The sequence below is a fragment of the Eptatretus burgeri genome, chromosome 9 (assembly GCF_056783735.1).
Source record: "Eptatretus burgeri isolate ZD-2024b chromosome 9, Ebu_testis_v1, whole genome shotgun sequence".
Classification (NCBI taxonomy): Eukaryota; Metazoa; Chordata; class Myxini; order Myxiniformes; family Myxinidae; genus Eptatretus; species Eptatretus burgeri.
The window spans coordinates 97652171-97666357 of record NC_140969.1 but is presented as its reverse complement, the minus strand read 5'-3'; the positions used below and the strand labels follow the sequence as shown (position 1 = coordinate 97666357).

The window sequence follows — 14187 nt, the reverse complement described above, 5'->3', positions numbered from 1 at the left end:
GTCTTGGCAGGTACATTCTCTGGATGCATTGAAATTTGTAGAACATTTTGTCATTGGTGAGGAGTTTCCTTGTTTTGATATCTAGTTTGTTGATTTCTGCTTGTGGCCAGTTTTTTATTCTGCAGCTGTATTGGAACACTGGGACTGCGAGTTGGTTAATGACTTTGATTTTGTTTCTCGGAGAGAGCTATGTTTTCAGGATCAGCCTCGGTCTATGCAGATATTTTTTGGTAATTGTTTTGTGCATTTGTTTGTAACATATTTGGTGGCCCTTTTTTACTCAAAGGTATTTGTAAGAAGCTTCGTTGTCCAACTCCTGTGTTGTTGTATCTCGGTCGGTTTTGACGTTGTCCATTTTTGTTGGTCTACTCTGTACGAATGTGCACTTGGCACACTTATCGAGGCCAAATTCCATTTTAACTAATTTCAGTTGTTCTGTCAATGTTGCATCGTTCGGTGCAAAGAGTTTTAAGTCATCCGTGCACAGTATATGTGTCACCTTCTCTGTCTCATTGGATGTTAGTGTGTATGCATGTCCTTGCTCATGAATGAGGTTGCTCAATTGATCCAGAGCCAGAACAAACAGTGGGGACGTAAGGCTGTCTCCCTGTGCAAGATAGCATGTCATATCTTCACTTCTGGTATTTCGATATTTCCTTCCGAGTGGTATTCCAGTTCCATTGCTTTCTCAACTGGTTTGATTATTTGGGGATTGATCTTGTACAATTGCAGGAATTTTGTTATCCATTTATGTGGGACACTATTTAAAGCTTTTTTGTAGTCTATCCACGCTGTGGACAGTTTTTCTTCTCGTTTTGCATTTTTCGAGTATGGCCTTCTTTAGTAGCAGAGGTTTATTGTTCCATAGCATGCTCTCTTACATCCCTTCTGTTCTGCCTCGAGACCTCGTTGTGTTAAGTGGTGGTACATCATTTCTTTGATTCCTGTCAGAAGTTTGGATGTTTTTGGTGGACATGCTATTGGGAGGTAGTTGGGTTCCTTTTAGATTTTGGGATCAGGTCAGGTAAGGCATGGGAGCATGCGCCAGAGCAGCACATCGCTGTGTCCACTTTCCGCCGGTACTCCAGGGGCTTCCGTCTGTCCATCCCCCAGGCAGATGCCTGGCCTATCCCCATCTCCTTGATATGCCGATCAACCACGAGGCACGTGGTCGGCCTATTGGCCTACTGCACTCATGAGACTCCCTTGCTTAGAATATCCGGTGAGCAGGATCAGTGTCAGGAAAACGAGCCACGTCCCTGCAGCTGCAGCTGATGCTTACGGACTATGCAGGAAACAAATCTCATTTGAGTCTCTCTCAGCAACCGCTCGTTGGACACAAACTCCGACCAGCGATAGCCAAGGATTCTCCGAAGAGACCTGGTACCAAAGGAATTAAATTGCAGACCCCTGGTCAGAGTCCAAGTCACATCCATAGAGCAAGACTGGAAGCACCAAGGACCTGGTGCTTCTGGAGGGTGTTAGTTACCCTTGTGAGGCCTTCATCCATTACCTCCTCCCCTTGGATTAGTTTATTGAATGCTCGGGCACAGTGATTGTGGAGAGCATCTTGCATTAGCCAGAAATTTGGATTTCCATCTGGGTCAGAGCTTTCAAAGTTTGGCATTTTTTTTCCAAGTTGTATTTATTTTATTTTATTCTTTTCTTCATCAAATATCACGAGTGGCATTTCCTTTCGGTATTGCTTTTTCTTTTCCAAGTTGTTCCACCTCCTAATTGTGTTCCATTCCACCTCATAATTGTGTTGCTGGGGTCTTCATAAATACCTTTCCAGGAATTTTCAAGTTTATCTTTCTCGGGGTTGGGGGGGGGGGCGGGGATTTGATAGATTTTGTTTTGATTTCCCTCGTTCTCGGTAAAATCTTTTCAGGTTATTTTGAAACATCTTGTTTTGGTCTTTCCCATTGTTGACTTTGTTGTAGTTTTATTTCATTAATTTTTTTTTTAATGTTCTGTGCTTTCATTCATATTTTAAGTTTGTTTTCAACAACCATGATCTCTAAATCTTTGTGTTCAGTTTTATATTTGTGGTTTTTTTTTTTTTTTTGTTGTTGGATTGTCTATTAACTTTGGGCTTTCATTTCCTCTTAAGACTTGTCTCTCTGTCTCTTGATTCCTTGGTAGGGGTTTGGTTTCTATTTGTTGAGCCTTGTCTATCATTCTTGTTCTTTTTCTTGAACGAGCTGTGCTGCTGCAAAACAGTATTGATCTCTTTGAAAGAGGATGATTTTGATATTTTACCAATTGATCGGTTTGTTTTCCTGTTTGGCATTTTCGGCCGTTTGTTGTTTTCTATTCAATGGAGTTGTTATTTGTTCTTTCTCTGAGTGGTGTCAGTCTTATCTCTTCTACTTTGTTGGCCAGCTCTGCTTCCTATCTATGCTGCTCTTCATAATCATCCTCTTCCTCCTCCTCCTACATGCTGCCATTTTCCCTCCTCTTCCTGCTGATCATTGTGTGTGTGTGTGTGTGCAGTATATGTATTAGGCCTTGTGGAAGTGTAAACCTCATCTACGTGCAGCGTCTGTTCATCCTTGAAGTTGATAGCTTAGTTTGTTGCTGAGTTGTTATTTTGTTTTTATGAAAGCCGGATTGCGTATTTATGATTTGTGGGTTAGAAATGATAAATTACTGTATCTGCTCTCATCGGTTACATTATGTTGCTTGTGATGTGAAGAATGAAAGCTGACCATTTGGTAGTTGAGAGGATAGCTCTTGCTGCCATTTTTCTGTTTTGGAATAATGTTTATGTTCATTGAAGTGGATAGTTGTCTCCTGGTACTTTGAGAAGAGCAGATAATGAGCTGCTGCCATGTAGTGGAGACTGAGCTTTTGAGATGACAACATTTTCATGGAGTCAGCTTTGTTGCAAGCTGTGTGCATTATGGATCCCTTCCTGGTGAGCATACCTGATGTTTAAAATTTTTTAAAAATGGTCTACCAAGTGTAAGCTCATGGAAGAATGAGGTCACAGAGGATAGAGGGTGATGCACTGACAGGGCAGTGTGACGTGTGGATGCAACAAGGGGATGAATGAAGAGCGAAGGAAATGTGTAAACCTGCAAATAGATGAAGATTAGGAAGAGGTATTGGAGGATGAATGAAGATTTACCACGATGTGTTTGCATTCCTGATGGCAGAAGGGGCAGAAATTACACAACTATTTGGAAGGGTCAACACCTGAGGCCAATGGGCTACGTGCAAGTGTTTACACAGTTTGATACCCACACACATGAAAAATGGTGCAAAATACAGAAAATGAACACACGAGAAGACGCTGAAATGGATGCACGGTAGGCCTATCAGTAAAATTATGGGTAATGATCAACATTGATTGGATGAGACAAATCCCAAAAGTGATGTGTTATTTAATAAAAGCAAAGCAACAATGGCCAAACCCACCCTGTTGGGCCAAGCCCGTTCCCCATCGATGTAAAACAGATGTTAGAGGCTGCATGTGTATCGGTCAGTAATGGGAGTTGGTGCACATTGCCCAAATGGTGATCTTGGAAACTATTTGTATCATTCGATCATTTCAAACATGATCAGGTGGTTTCTGGTTGGTATCCGTTGATTACAACCATTAATAAGTCGGATTTTTTTCTTCTTTTCCTTTAGCTCGAAGGGAGTCAAGATTGAAGCTAAAAATGCTCGTTTATATGCTGCCTCCTTGTGGTCATTCTCAGGAATTATTGGGAAAGCCTCTGTTTATCTCTGTCTTGGTTGAAGAACTGTTTGAGATTTTCTCTCGTCAAGTTCCATCCCAAAATTGTGACGCAATATGGTAGATACCTGATGTCTTGGGTTTGCCCACTACTCTTCATGTAGTGCGATGTTCATGTAGGACGGAATCGAACTACCCAGCTCCCAGACTCTGAGCGGATCCTTCTAACTGCAATGCCACTGAGTCTGATGAAATTATTCAACCCAGGGATCTCATCCCATTAGTCAATTCTGTCGTTTTCAGGCAACACAGTGTGAGCAATCTTTCCTTTGTCTCCATTTGACAGTGAGATTAAAGAAAAAGCTTCTGTACCATCTCATTAATTATTTTTTTTTTTGGATGCAATAAGTCAGTGAACACAAACCACCATGGCATGGGCTTGTTGTATTGCATGACCTTGTCATGCAAGACGAAGGGGGGGGGGGGAGGAGCAAATAAATTAGTTCCATTGCAAAAGCTTTTATTTTTGTCTTTCACACTTTTTCAATAAAAATGTCGATTTAAAATCAATGGTTTTTTTTTTAATTCTTATTCAGGAAAGTCGAAGACTCAGCCTTCTGTAAAGCGAAACAAGTCGTTGCGTGTACTCCATCAAGCCAGAGGGACCGATCCAAAAGCTACTCTGAAACACGTGAGTGGTTGATGTTCAATTTTTCAAAAAAGTTTCAATTATTTCTTCTACTGTGTGTGGAAATGTAACGGGTGAGATAAAAACATTGACCCTTAAACCCACTGCGAACCTTTTAAAGATGGGTGGTGATTATTAGTAAATGTCATGGTGCATGCAGAAAGGCATCACAGGCTGGAACATCAGTTGTGTTTTTACTCTGCATGTGTAGCGCAAAGTGGGGTTGAGGAAGTGATTCACTTTTTCTGTCCGACAGACTTCAGTCTTGACTGTGTGCAAAAAAAAAACAAATGAAATAAAAAAAATGATTGAATCGTATATTTGAACACACTAGAACACAAATAATCTTGTTTGTACTTCCAAAAACAGAGCTGACATGATTGCCAAGAGGTACACACACTCGCCTCAAAGCTGTCTAGTCTGGGTTTGAATCCCGATCCAGCTGTAGTCTGTCATCTCAGTGATTCATCAATGTGTGTGCCATCCCTTGGATGGAAGTTAAATGGGAATCCCATCTGCCAGCATTAGTTGGTGGACGACAAAGATCCCATAATGTCCTACGCGAAGAGTAGGCGAGCTATCGCCAGCACCATGAATAAATTCCAAATTCCTGCCCTAATATAACCAGCAGAGGGCATTGCATTAGCAGCACAACTGTGGCTTCAGCCAATGGTGCTACGCTGCAGCCTTGTGATGCATATGAACGAAGAAGTGGACTTCCAAAAACCCTCACTTTCGCAGTACTTGGGCAAACTCTTATTCCATCTCGACCAATCAAATTTGCGGCACGCTGTGATGGATGGAGTAACAGCGAGATTGAGACAAAAAAATTTGTGATGCACAGAAATTAAACCAGAGAGATAACGTTGGCCAAAATCTGTTTCGTGCATCTTTTCCTCAAAAATCGTTCCAAAATCGTCAGTTTCTTCGAGAAGAGTTGGCAGAAGGTTCAGCTTGAGACTGTTCCGTTTGATCCATTGGTTTTGTGTGGTTGCCACCATGCCTGTTGTTCAAAGTTCACGAAGAAACCCAACATAGATCTTGCTCAGAAATGTAAATCAAGAGTTAAAAAGACCCTTCACCTCTCCTTTTTCTCAAGACTGCATGGGGTGAAGTGTTCCATGAATTCTCTAGTTAATGTAAATAACAGACTTGCTTGAAATTCTTCTGATCACCCAAGGCGTTTTTTATTGTAACAATAGCAGGACTGGTGCAGGAGCCCGGTTCGAGTTCCGTGTGTCATGTCAAAACGACTGCAACCGTCAGCTAAGTCCACAGCCCCAAGCAAGCTTCCAGACCAATTTGTCATGTTGCATTTATCAGTGGGACAGTGTATCTAACCAAGTGATGGGTGCTCGCGACCTTAATCTTGCTGAGCAACCAGAGATCGAGCACTCTGAGCCGTACGGATTGGCATGGGTGAAGGATTACTTGCAGTAAATAAACATAAATTAATTGGTAAATAAACCTGGTTATAACCCTTACTGCCCTCGAACAAACCAAACGTCGCAGATTTCTTAACAGTTATTATCGTTGGCCCCGTTCATGCACTTGACAATAATACGGTACAAAGAATGATGCCGAGAGGTCGCTTTCAAACCTGGAGGCAAACTGTGCAGGGCAAGTAGGGGAGGAGAGGAGAGGATGGACACGCCGGAGGACCGGAAGGGTGAAGAAGGTAACAATGGCTGAGGGTCATGAGGGCTTGTTCAAGATGCATGTCCTGAGTTGCTCATTGTCACTGGTGCTCCTCGTGACTGACTTGTCTCATCTTTGGATTACTTTATCGTTGGCTCACTTCTTCACTGGCTTCCATAATGTACTGCATCATCGCTTTCCACCCTGCACATCCTGCAAAAGGAAATTCCTTGCCTGCAATTTTAACATTTGTATAGCTGTGGCACCAACTGTGGGTTAGGTTTTATTTCTTTCTTATTCATCATTGTATTTGTTTGCGTGTTCCCTTCTCCCTCTGTTTCTGTTGATTTGCATGGTTTGTTATGAACTATTCCTCCTGTCCACTTTTTCCCCCTAAACTAAAAAAAACAAACAAAAAAAACATGGTTGTTTTGTCCATCCATGAAGCCAGGAAGCTGTGTGATTATATGTCTATGAATTATGTATTATTTGAATGTCAGTTGCATCCTGACTTCACAAGCCTATGTCTATTAATTGCGTACTATTAGAATGTACCTTTCGACTCTTGAGACTGCTAAGATCCATCCTAAGACCCCTTTTACCCCTTAAGTCCCCTTTCTTCCCTTAAGTCCCCTTTCTTCCCTTAAGACTCGTAGAACCTTTAGACCTTTACAACCCTTAAGTCCCTTTACACCCATTTGACCTTTATGCCATTGAGACCCCTTCAGACAGATTAGAAGGCTTTGACCCTTGACCATTTAGAGTTTTAGACCACATGGACCTTTTTAGATTAGAAATGTATTACAAATAAATATGTCACCAATATTACAAATATATTTGTACAAAAGAAATGTTTAATTGTGTTATGATTGGTGTAACTCGTGTACAGTCATTATTCTCAGGTAAAACTATCCTGTGCCTCTGTAACGATGTGTGGTGAGGCGAGCGTCGCAAGCCGATCCACACCAGTTCATAATAAATAAACATAAAAAAAAGTAAAAACGTGTTCGATCCATCTACCTCCTGTGCGTGTGCATTAATTTTGGCTCATTTGGGTGACCTTGGAGAACGGTAATTAATTAACTGAATGCAGGAAGTAGAATCTGTTCGGCCATTTCCTGGGATAAAGGATCTGGTGCAGATGGCCCGTGTGAACGGAGGTTGTCTGACGTGGCGATATGTTTGTGTGTTTGTCCGTTTGTACATTATTCTTTCATGGCCGAACTGTAGGCAAGGTTTTATGCGACCGCAAGTTTGCCTTGAAGACTGTTTTGAGACCAAAGGCTGCTATAAAGCAAATGTTGGGATGTGGGGTCAGACATTGCTGCAGATGGCAGTCTTTGGTCTCAAAACAGAAGTGCAGAAGTGTCTCAGATGGCAACCACTGGTTCTCTCGGTGCCTCAAGACCATGATGTGAATGTTCGTGTCAATAACAGTCCAAAGAACAATCACCAGCAGTCTGAACAAATATATTGTGTCATTTTTTCGATGCATATCCGGTATTCTTGCATGTGTCCTGACGAGCTGCAAGACGAAAAGCTTTGACAATGTCTGTTCGATTTTTTTTTTTTTTTTTTTTTTTTGCTGTTTTCAAATTTTTTATTACCATTTATTTACACACACACACACACGTATGTATATATATATACATATATATATATATATATATATATATATATATATATATATATATATATATATATATATATATATATATATATATATATATATATATATATATACTCCTCCCCATACTCTGCTTGCTGATGAAGCTGCACAAAGCAACCATAAAAGGCTACCCAAGGTAATCCCTTTGCTGTTTCAAACCATTCCCAGAGTTCCTCCACAGCTGTAAAGACATTCACAAATAATACATACATGAGAATCCTAATGCTTCATATCCCCTCAGCTGCCGGACCGGTTTCTTCGCTTGTTGCCAAATCATCAGCAATAGCGCAGACAGGAATGCATACCAACGAGGCTCCCAAGCATGTACCACGTGTAAATGTCAAAAGCAGTCAACATGTAAATGAAAAACACACACCTACATTTCTCACCTGTGAATGGAGGGAATAACCAATTGGCTTTCACCTCATCTATTAAGTCCAGGTGGCTTGAATTGTATAAATAAATTGACTCCTCCTATGCTCTTCCAGCTGAAGAAGCTGCATAAAGCAACCATGAAAGGCTACCCAAGGTAAGCCCTTTGCTGTTTCAAACTTTGTTTTGCAAAGTAAGACCTTTGCCAGCAGCTGAGGAGTTGTTTTGCAATGGGATTCTCATGTGTGTACTGTTTGTGAACATTTTTATAGCTGTGAAGTAACTCTGGGAATTGTTTGAAACAGTAAAGGGCTTACCTTGGGTAACCTTTCATGGTTGCTTCATGCAGCTTCTTTGGCTCGAAGAGCATGGGAGGAGTCTTTTTATTTATATAATCCTAGCCTCCTGGGTTTAAATGATTAGTTGATAACTAATTGGTTATTCCCTCCATTCACAGGCGAGAGATGTCGGTGGGTGTTCATTTTTCATATATTCAGTAGACTCGGTGTAAGTCGTCACCATCGGGACCGAGAAAAAGTGACGACTTAGAAATGTGACGACTTATGCATATGCGAACATTCATGATGACTGTGGGGTGAAGGATGAAGTCGCGCGTGGCCTGGACACGTATGTGTAAGAGCCGGCTATTGTACCAAAAGGAAAACACAATCCTCCGGGCATAGGTGGGGGTTCATTGGTGAGTTGGAAAGTGAGCAAGCAAAGATGGAATTCATAAATCAGTTTATCAAAAGTGAAGATAATGAACAACTGTAAGACAACTCGTATACCATCGGTGATTGCATGGTGACAAATTACATGACACACAGTCATCGTGGTGATGATTACCACTCGATGCCTATGTGTAAGTGAGTGCGGTAATGTACAAAACAAGCCAATATAAAACCATGATCGGACTTCAACACTAAGCTCGATAGATCCTTTACTCCTTCGCGAAGTAATCCGTTATGTTTGACTGCCTCAAACTCTTGGGCATCTGGTGCATGAGAAAGGACTCAAACCGGTCATTGTATTCCATGATGTTGTCTGGGCAATCCTCCACCGAAAGACAGTATCGGCCGAATATTTGGCCGAATCGGCCGAAACCCAATATTTGGCTGAGCCGACATTTGCCGAAACCAGATGATGAGCGCGTCATCGACATCTTCAAAGGACACACATTTCACGCGTTTCACACTTACCACCGGCCTCGCGATCTTCTGCGCTTGTCCAAATACCTTGTCCTTATTCTTCAAGGTATCGTTCAATGTCTGCCGTTTGATGCCCAACTTCTCAGCTATGACTGTTTTCTTCATCAGTGGGTTTGCCTCGCAAAACTGGATAATGTCGTATTTTTCTTGGTAGGTTTTAGTTGTAAGCTTGCGCTCAATCGCTATTGTACTGCCTGCAGTGCGATCAACGTGTGTATGCAGTTATAAATAGCCTATCACTGGCGGTGTAAACCAATGAGCGAGCATCACAATTCCATGAAATCGGGCTTCTCACGAGGCAGCAGATCCGTGTGACGAGTTAGGCGTGGTAATTTACTTGCGTTTCCATTACGCGGGAACGGACAACATCTGTCGACTTAGTCCAAGTGACAACTTCGAGATGACGACTTACAGAGGGATGACCCTTTATTCAAAGGGATTTAACATGAGATAAATTCGGGACTTTTTGACGCTGCCGACTTAGGCGAAGTGACGAGTTACACGCTGCCAACTTACGCCTAGTCTACTGTATGTATATATTTATATACACTGGCTCTTGATGCTCCACTGCTGTGACTTGTGAGGCCAGATTGTATTTGGCCCCACCAGTGCCATTTGCCACATGGACACGTTGTGTTACGTCCACCAACCACAACCAGGAAAGGCCGTTGATGTTATTCAGCGATCTCGGAATGTATTTATTGAAAAGTTAATTATTATTGAAGAAAATGCAATCTGGCCTCACCAGTCATAGCAGTGTAGTCATAGCATCAAGTACCAGTATACAGTTGTGACAAAAAATATTTGCACCCTTGCACGTTTTTCAAAAAACTGACAAATTTCTCTAAAAATACGTTGAACTGGGCAAAAGTATTTGGTCTCTACAATTCATTATTTTATTGTTAGTATGCAGAACCTTTGTTTTTGATTCAGAATTTAATATATCCTTTTAAATCAGAAAATAACAAGAAATGGCATTGACAAAATTATTGACACCCAAGACTTGATATTTGGGAGAACACACAGCCTTTGGACAAAATAACTGCAGTCAAGCACTTCCTGTGTCCATGAATAAGCTTCCTACACCTCTCTACTGGTGGTTTGGCCCACTCTTCTTGTGCAAACTGCTCCAGTTCTCCCAGATTTGAAGGGTGCCTTCTCCCAACTGCTGTTTTCAGCTCTCCCCAGAGGTGTTCAATGGGATTTAGATATGGACTCATTGCTGGCCACTTCAGAACAGTCCAGCATTTTGTCATCAACTATTCCTGGTTGCTTTTTGAAGTGTGTTTGGCGTCATTGTCCTGCTGTAACACCCCATGACCTTCAACGGAGACCCAGCTTTTTGACACTGTGTTGAACATTGTTCTCCAAAATGCTTTGGTAATATCCTGATGCCTTGGTGTGCCATGCCAAAATTTACAAACCAAAAATTTTTTTTAACAAGAAAAAAAAAATAGCCAAAATGCCTTGGTGTGCCATGCACACATTCAAGGCACCCAGTGCCAGAGGCAGCACATTAACCCCAAAACGTCACTAAACCTCCTTCTTGTTTGACTGAAGGGAAGGTGTTCATTTCTTTGAAGAATTCATTTTGTTTTCTGTAAACATAGAGATGATGTGCTTAACCAAAAAGCTCTAATTTGGTCTCATCTGTCCACAGGACATTCGTAGAAGGATTTTGGCTTGTTCAGATGTGTTTTGGCAAACTCCAGTTGGGCTTTCTTATGCCCCTCTCTCTCAGCACTGGGGTCCTCCTGGGTCTTCTTCAAAAGAACCCCCTTTCATTGAGTTGGCGACCGATGGTGCGAGTTGAATCTGTTTGGCAGTTGATCGAGGTGCTTTCCCCACAATTCGGACAATCCTTCGCTGCAATCTTCAATCAAGTTTTCTCTTGCAGCCACGTCCAGGAAGGTTGGCTACAGTGCCATGGACCTCAAACTTCCTGATAACATTGTGTACAGTGGACACAGGAACATCAAGGTCTCTGGAGATGGACTTGTGGCCTTAAGATTGTCCGTGTTTGGCTACAATCTTGTCTGACCTCAAACAATTCTCTGGTTTTCTTTCTTTTCTGAAAGCTCATTGTACACACAGTGAAAGGTACACACAGTGACACAATACAGCAGAATGACTGCTTTTCTCTATTCAAACTGGTTGATTGAGTTGTTTTTTTTTATTTTAATTTTAATTTTAATTCTTAAATATTGTTACGTCTGAGGGGGGGGTATGCATTCAAAGGGTAATTAGGATGTTTAATTAGGTATGCCATGCTGTTCGAGTTTACCAGGATCTCGATGTAATAAGTAGCAATTCAGTGGTGATAAGTTGTCTAATAAATGTCCATTTCTTTAAGGGGGAAATGATAATTGTCACGTAATTAGACAGGGAGACGGGTTAGGGTAAGTGTGTCTGCGTAAACCCTTTTTGGTATTCCCTGGAGGCTTGCCATGACGTCACAGGACAGTGCTGCGGATGGCTCCGCCCCGTGATCACGATTGGCGGAAGGCGATGGCGGAGGGCCAATAAAACGGCTCGATTGGAAGTGACGTGGACTCGAGGATAAAAAGGTTCTGTTCGGGAAAAAGGGTTGGAGGAAGAAGATCGGTAAAGAAAAACCGTTTTGGTGGAGGCTGTTGTGCTGGGAGCGTGCTGTTTTGTTGGGCTGATTCGATCCTGGATTCATCGTGTCTCGTGGCCTTGCTGTGCCTCGTGCCTGACCTCGGTTGGCTCTGGGGTTCTGCTGGCTCGGAGTACGGGGTCGAATGGCAGGCGGACCTGCCTCCCTCTCCTGCTCGCAACTTGGCGCCAGAACTGGCTCCCTGGCGGCTGTGAGCGGACTTGCGCCGACACCAGGAGGTCGACAGCACCACGGTGTCTCCTGCCCCTGACGAGCGCAACGCCAGCTCGTCCGACGCCAATCCAGGGACTGTTGCGTCTACACCACGGGCCAGCCTGACCATCAGGACCAGCTACGGTGTGTGTGTGTGTGTGTGTGTGTGTGTGTGTGTGTGTGTGTGTGTGTGTGTGTGTGTGTGTGTGTGTGTGTGTGTGTGTGTACCTGGCGCCTTAGAGGGTTTGAGATTTGTATATCCATTGGAATTGTTAGTGTTTTCCCCACGCCCGAACCCACACCACTATCCCGTCGAATCGCCCCGGATCCCTCCTCTTGCCGAGTCTTATTATTTCTGGTTAGAGAAATAAACGTTATTAACTCAGTGAAAAGCGACTCGTGCCACCTTCCTCGTCCCGTTTGCGGTAGAGCGATTAAAACCGCCATCTTTGGGTTATAAAAAATAAACCGCCTCCATCGTTTCGGCTCATTCTACGTTGGCGGGACTGTTCAAGTCCCGTGGACGTCACAATATTGCAGGCTCCTGCAACTCATCCCAGGTGAGTTCAATTTCAAAGTAAGGGAAAATCACCTGCTTGAAATCGAATTGTTTCTAACAACTTCTAAATGGAGCCAATAATATTGTCCGGGACATTGTAGGGTTTCTGTGTGGAATAAGCTAAGATTTAGTAATGTTTTTTTCAGATATATTTTTTTTGTTCCACTGCAAACCAAAGAAATACATTTGTGGATTCCAAAATATATATTTTTAATTTCAACATTTTTCTGGAAGAAATGGTGCATTATTTGAAAATAGTGCAAGGATGCCAATATTTTTAGCCATTACTGTATAAGCCAAAAGGGCTTCAAAAGTCAAGTGGATGGAACAGCGATATGTTGCCCTGATGAGCCCTAAGAATGGCAAAACCAAGTCGGTAGCTTCGCTTTTCATCTGCTTGTTGACAGCTTTTGACTTTGCCTCACATGAACTGCTGGATGCCCTTCGGGGTTAGCAGGGCATCATGCCGTCGTGATGAGGTCTTCACGGCATTGGTCCAAGTCAGGAGAATTTAATAATTTCAATTAATATGTATCTTTCACTTGTTTCTTCACTTGCCCTCCCTACAATATCTTTCAGGCTCATATTGTGAACATGCTCATGGAGGATTTTCCCTTTTTAATAACACACACAATATGGATGTTCAGGTTGTAATTATTTTTGAGTTTTGTCACAGCAGTGGTGAGTGAGCAATAGGAGAGTGTTAAAGAAATCTTAATTTTTTTTTTTTTTAGGAACTCTCCATAAAAATGTGGAGTGCATGTTGGGAGAGCTTCTGGCATAACACATTCACGTCCAGATAAATAAATATAACCACACATTTACATGCAGTTGAAGAAAGCAATAACCGAAAAGGTGATCTTTATTCTTCTTCACTTTATTGTCTCCATTTGTGGAATCTTTTCCAGCTTTTGCAACATTTCTGATTGTCCCTCCATTAATTTTAAGGTGTCATCTCAGGATGGTCTGTTATTGAAATTTGACAACTTGTGGGCCTCTTGTTGTTTATCAGCAAGACCAGAGAGGTTAAAAAAAATTACAACTCTGTTATTTTAACAGTGGATTCCTATTGTAAATGGTGTGCGTACGTGCTGTATACTATTTATTACTCGTGGTGGTGACTGCCGATATTTTGAACTGACAAACACCAATTATTGAATTTTCAACCAATAAACACCGATTCCTTCAATTTTAAAGGTCGTTCATGAAATGGATCCATACAATTTATTTTGGCCCAATGTATCCAAAAAAGTTTTTGACAAAATAAAATGCTATTGTTTGCCAAAGGAATTTCGACCCTCAATTTAGCTCGTGTTTTGTGCCATCACGTCTCTCCATTCATCAAATCGTCCACTAGGTGGTGCAGTGACTCCATTAGATTGCGAATGCACAGCACAGCCCTCCATGTGGGTTTGTGCAGTGTTGTTCTCCATGCGGGTGTTTGTGAATCGATTTAGAACTAGAACGGCACTCGGTAGTGCGCATATCTCCGCCAGGCTGAACAGTTTGTTTTGTATCCCACTGATAAGCCGCAGGCA

The 14187-nt window shown here is 42.1% G+C and overlaps 1 protein-coding gene across 10 annotated transcripts in view; it reads left to right on the top strand.

Moving 5' to 3' along the window:
• SCAPER (S-phase cyclin A associated protein in the ER) overlaps window positions 1–14187 on the top strand; it is a 631592-nt gene that overhangs the window by 76426 nt on the left and 540979 nt on the right. For 9 of the 10 annotated variants that reach the window (XM_085896259.1, XM_085896255.1, XM_085896256.1 and 6 more), the window contains one exon: window positions 4282–4376. In XM_085896259.1, the coding sequence (XP_085752385.1) occupies window positions 4282–4376 (95 nt within the window). Of the gene's footprint in view, window positions 1–2898; window positions 2921–4281; window positions 4377–14187 lie in introns of those variants that run through there. The other variant, XM_085896257.1, reaches the window with a different exon arrangement.